The following is a 1,801-nucleotide window of genomic DNA, read 5'->3' as shown; positions in this document are numbered from 1 at the left end:
CGTGGGAGGCGAATCTGCTGACCTTAAAACTTTTGAATGCTGAGCCATTGTCGGAGATTATTCGACGAGGAACCCCGAAGCGATTCAAAATATTTTCTCTAAAAAATCTCATGACATTATCCGCTTTCACTTCTCTCAAAGGAATAGCCTCGGCCCATCTAGAGAAGTAATTTGTTGCGGCGAGAATAAATTTGTGTCCTCAGGATGAATGAGGGTTAATTGGCCCTATGACATCTGTTCCCCATATGTCGAACGGCAAGAAGCAATCGTTGGGTGTAGAGGGTTTGGATGTTGATGAATACAATCACTATGGATTTGGCATTGATGACATTTTCTAGCATATTCTATAGAGTCTTGAACCATTGTGGGCCAATAATAGCCCAAGCGTGTAATCTTGAGGCGCATTTTGGGGCCGGATTGGTGTGCACCGCATAGACCAGAATGGACTTTATGCATGACCTGTTTGATTTCTTCTGGCGATATACATCTCAGCCATAACTGATCATAGGACCTTCTATAGAGGGTATCAATCACGAAAGCGTACCGCAGCGCCCTTTTGTTTTGGCTTTTCTTCTAGAAGTTCGTTGTGTTTGAAATAATTAATGAACGGCTCCCTCCAATCATTTTCCACTTCGATTTTTAGTGTATTCGCTTTCTGAATTTCTTTTGATTCTTCTTCAAGATTCAAGTCCGTAGGTGACAAGATCTTTCTATTCTTGATAGTCACATGGACTTTGTCAAGATCGGGATCAGCTAACTCTTTAGCCAATCTAGCTAGGGCATCAGCTTTCCCGTTTACAGCTCGGGAGACCCTTTCCAGTGTGACATTTGGTATTTCGTTCATGAGTTCTTGCGCCCTCTTTTGATATTTGGTCAATTCCGGCTTGTGGACTTTATATTCCCCCATCACTTGATTAATGATTAGTTGAGAGTCCCCATAGATGTGTAGCCGTTGTATATTCATGAAGATGGCTATTTCTAATCCCGCAATTAAGGCTTCATATTCAGCTTCATTATTTGTACGAGGCTCAGAAAGCGCTAGAAAGTACCGCAAGATTCCTCTCTCAGACGTCACAAAAATTAGACCGACACGCGCCCTTACTTCGGAATACTCGGGCTATATGCAGGTTGGATAGAAGATGCTCCATCGAAATACATGTCCCAGTATGGTTGTTCATCCTCAATAAGTAACACATCTTCATCTGGTAGTTCGTACACTAAAGGTGAACCGTCAGGTACTGGGTGTGCTGCTAAAAAATCAGCGAGTACTTGCCCCTTAACTGCCTTTTGTGGCTTGCAGGTGATGTCAAATTCTAGAAGGATAAATGTCCATTTCGCTAGCCTGTCAATTAAGACGGGTCTTGTCATTAAAAATTTGAGCGGGTCAACTCTTGACACTAAATAAATTTTGTGCTCGAGCATATAATGCCTCAGCTTCTTGACAGCAAATATAAGAGCTAAGCAATGCTTTTCTATTGGTGAATATGAATTTTCTGCCCCCACCAACATCCTGCTGAGGTAGTATAGAGCTTGTTCTTTTCCTTCTTCATTATTCTGCGCCAAAAGTGCTCCCAGTGACCCGTCGAGAGCTGCTGTGTATAATATCAAGGGTTTGCCGTGTATCGGGGCGGCGAGTACTGGTGGATTCATTAAGTATCCTTTTATGCCTTCGAAAGCTGTTTGGCATTCTGTGTCCCAGACGAATGGTGCATCCTTCTTTACTAGTTTGGAGAAAGGTTTGACCCTACCAGAGAGATTTGAAATAAATCTTCTGATATATGCTAATCTTCCCTGAAAGGAT

The 1,801-nt window shown here is 42.5% G+C and overlaps 1 protein-coding gene across 1 annotated transcript; it reads right to left on the bottom strand.

The window, feature by feature from the left end:
• Nucleotides 1-526: 526 nt before the first annotated feature.
• On the bottom strand, nucleotides 527-1,650 carry LOC109705785. Its single transcript, XM_020226569.1, has 2 exons — nucleotides 1,113-1,650; nucleotides 527-1,008 (listed from the first exon to the last, which is right to left on the bottom strand). The coding sequence occupies exons 1-2, from the start codon at nucleotides 1,648-1,650 to the stop codon at nucleotides 527-529; spliced, it is 1,020 nt and encodes a 339-aa protein (XP_020082158.1).
• Nucleotides 1,651-1,801: the final 151 nt, after the last annotated feature.

The sequence above is a fragment of the Ananas comosus genome, unplaced genomic scaffold, assembly GCF_001540865.1.
Source record: "Ananas comosus cultivar F153 unplaced genomic scaffold, ASM154086v1, whole genome shotgun sequence".
Lineage (NCBI taxonomy): Eukaryota > Viridiplantae > Streptophyta > Magnoliopsida > Poales > Bromeliaceae > Ananas > Ananas comosus.
Note: the sequence above shows the minus strand (reverse complement) of the source record. Positions and strands in the feature narration are given on the sequence as shown.